At 43.4% G+C, this 3,013-nt stretch overlaps 1 protein-coding gene across 3 annotated transcripts in view; it reads left to right on the top strand.

Moving 5' to 3' along the window:
• kank1a (KN motif and ankyrin repeat domains 1a) overlaps positions 1-3,013 on the top strand; it is a 41,115-nt gene that overhangs the window by 31,257 nt on the left and 6,845 nt on the right. For all 3 annotated transcript variants that reach the window (XM_008336185.3, XM_008336186.3, XM_008336184.3), the window contains one exon: positions 2,226-2,408. In XM_008336185.3, coding sequence (XP_008334407.1) covers positions 2,226-2,408 — 183 coding nt within the window. The remainder of the gene's footprint in view (positions 1-2,225; positions 2,409-3,013) is intronic.

Genomic DNA, 3,013 nt, shown 5'->3' with positions numbered 1-3,013 from the left:
GTACAGTAAACCCTTGTTTTTCGCGGGGGTTACGTTCCAAAAAGAACCCGTGATAGGCAAAATCCGTGAAGTAGAAATCTTTATTTTTTTTTACAATTAAATACTCAGAAAAAGAAGAGAAAGAACGAACAAACTGACACATAGGGACTCAGCCGCATAGCTTTTACCTTCATTTAGCATGTCCAATAGTTTTACTTTATCACCGATAGACAGCATCTTCCGCTGCCTTTTGGTCCCTACCGCAGGTACTTTTGCCGGTCCAGAGCGTTTTGTCGACATTGTGGGGTTTGATAAACTCGAAATTGCAAGAGAATTTGCACGTACGTAATGTCAATTTGGCAAGCTGTTTTACGTACGTGTACATATTAAACCGCAACGTTATTGGCGCACAGGTAGAGAAGAAGCGGAGTGACTTTTTAGCCAATCAGAATGCAGAACACAATGCACGATGCAAATCCGTGAAGTAGCGAAACCGTGAAAAGTAAACCGCGTTATAGCAAGGGATCACTGTATTGTTCAGTGCTGTGTTAATTTATCAGGTTAAGAAACTCTGCTGTGAAGAATTTATTAAATGCTTTTGAAGCTCCTGTGGGCCATAAAAAATGACTTGGTGGGCCACATTTGGCCTTCGGGCCTTGAGTTTGACACAGTTTTAAGATTTAAATAAATATTTGAAAACTAAAACAAAATGTAAGACAAAGCAAGTATTCATCACACAAAGAATCATCAAATAGTGTTAAGCTCATTTTATACTATAGCTTCAATAAATTCTGGTAAAATGGTCTCAACTCAGGAACAGCACACAAACAATAAATTCCCCACATTAGTTCGAACTGAATGGAGTGGGAACAAAAGTGGAACTGACAAATACTCCATACCATAAGGAACACTTTCTCCTGCTGTGGAGTTTAGAGTCATAGGTCCATGATTCACAGTTATCCTGACCAGAATGAGGGTTTTAACAGAGCCATTTTAATGTTTTTGATTGATGTCTCTTATCCTAAAGAAAACAGACTATAGATATTTATGTGTACTCCAGTCGCCAGCAGAGTATACTGTTTGTACTGATGAGGTTGTAGCCATAGTATTCACACTCAGTCTGAAGGGAATCCTGATGGGATTGGACAGACAAAGTTATCTCCGACAGAACTATGCAGCCGGGCTTTGGTCGTGAACCAACAATGAGCTCATTTCTCCTCAGGAGCCAATAACGTGGCACAAAACAGGCACTTGTTGGTTTTGTGGACGCCCCAGTTCCAGCGACACCTCACTCTGTCGCTGATTCACGGCTCCTGACTTACATAACACACATTCATACAGGCTGGTACACAGAGACGGGGCCCATTAACTGTGTTCTGTCGGAGCTTGTTTACGGTCAGTTACCGGCCTCCTCTGGCCAATGGAGTGACCCAAGGATCCCAAGTAGTTTTTAAATCACTACCAATTCACTGCAGTCACAGCAGTGGACTTCATAGTCTGAGAGGAACCGGGTTAGTGGATGAGATCCAGAAGCATATAATCAAAAACTAATTAAGTTAGAACATACAGGTCGCTGACCACAGGATGCTGACTACAGGTCGCTGACCATAGGGCGCTAGCTATAGGTCGTGGGCCATAGGGCGCTAGCTACAGGACACTGACCGTAGGACGCTGACCATAGGGCACTAGCTATAGGTCGCTAACCATAGGACGCTGACTATAGGTCGCTGACCATAGGACGCTGACTATAGGTCGTGGGCCATAGGGCGCTAGCTACAGGACACTGACCGTAGGACGCTGACCATAGAAAACTGACCATAGGTCGTTGACCATAGGCAGAGCTGTGTGGCCCCTGATGCTAGCTAAGGCATGGATAAACTATGACCCTGGGGCTGGATGCATCCCATTTGGCTTTTTAATCCGGCCTGTCAAACTTGTCTGAATTATGTTATTAATTTCTATTATCATTATACTTCTGTCCTTTTCCTACAATACCTGCATTTCTCCAATAGATGGCGTAGAAAAGGCTTGAAGCATTTTAGCAATTATGACAAACACTGCATCTAAACGCTGCTCCTGACCCAACCGACCCCCCCTGTCAAATTTTAGAACCCATTGTGGCCTGCGAGTGAAAAAGTTTTTCTGTATTTCCCAACACCAAATTCATTGACAGGCATACGTGGACTTCCTGTCTGGTAGTTCAGTTCAGTCATGACTGACCTTCATCTGGTTTATTCTGCTTTCAGAGGTCAGTCATAAGCTGTGTTTCCAGGCTGTTAAGACTGAGCTGTGTCAGGGAGAGACGACATCTACAGGTTCCACTTCAGTAAAGAAACCAGTCGACATACCTTCACCACAGCAGCATCAGCAGCTCAGTGCAGCTGAGCAGAAGACCCGCATGGACCTGCAGATGTCCTCGGCACTGCATGGTAAGAATGACCGACTGACAGATGTCAAGTTCAAAGTTTGATGGTTTTTGACGCATTTCATAAAAAATGAAGAGTTAAATCCTGTTGTGACCGGACATTGCTCTGAACATTGTGTAGTTTAGGACGAGCTCTGAACATCTGCTGCCTCCACTGCTCTGAAGTGTGAGAGTAAAAGAAGGTGTTTTGCTCCTACAGTGAGTCATCTGTCAGCTCCCCAATCAGAGATGGTGGAGAAGATGGCTTTTTAGCCCCGACCCTGTTTTTACTCCTTCTCTTTTTGTGTCATTCAGCTGACCTCAGGGTCAAGCGCTCCTTCCTGATGATGGTTAGAGGTCAGTGAAGAGGAGGTCACTGCTCTGTCAGAGCCCGTAGTTGATGGACTTTTTTAACCTTTTAATCAGTGGTTATGGTCTGCAGCCAGTGGATGTTAATTAGAGTTCTTCATTTTTTTAAATGTTTTTCTTATTGAGCGTCTTTTTATTGAAGAAAATATGATGTAAATAAAATCCAAATACAGAAACCTAGATGAGGTTGGAAAACTATGGCCAGGTCTAACCTCCAGTAAAGACGCTGTTTAGAAAATACAATTACAGTCTCATCCAATT

This window comes from Cynoglossus semilaevis, chromosome Z, assembly GCF_000523025.1.
Source record: "Cynoglossus semilaevis isolate Cse_v1.0 chromosome Z, Cse_v1.0, whole genome shotgun sequence".
Taxonomy (NCBI): Eukaryota; Metazoa; Chordata; class Actinopteri; order Pleuronectiformes; family Cynoglossidae; genus Cynoglossus; species Cynoglossus semilaevis.
The sequence above is the reverse complement of the archived record's forward strand: the minus strand, read 5'-3'. Positions and strand labels throughout refer to the sequence as shown.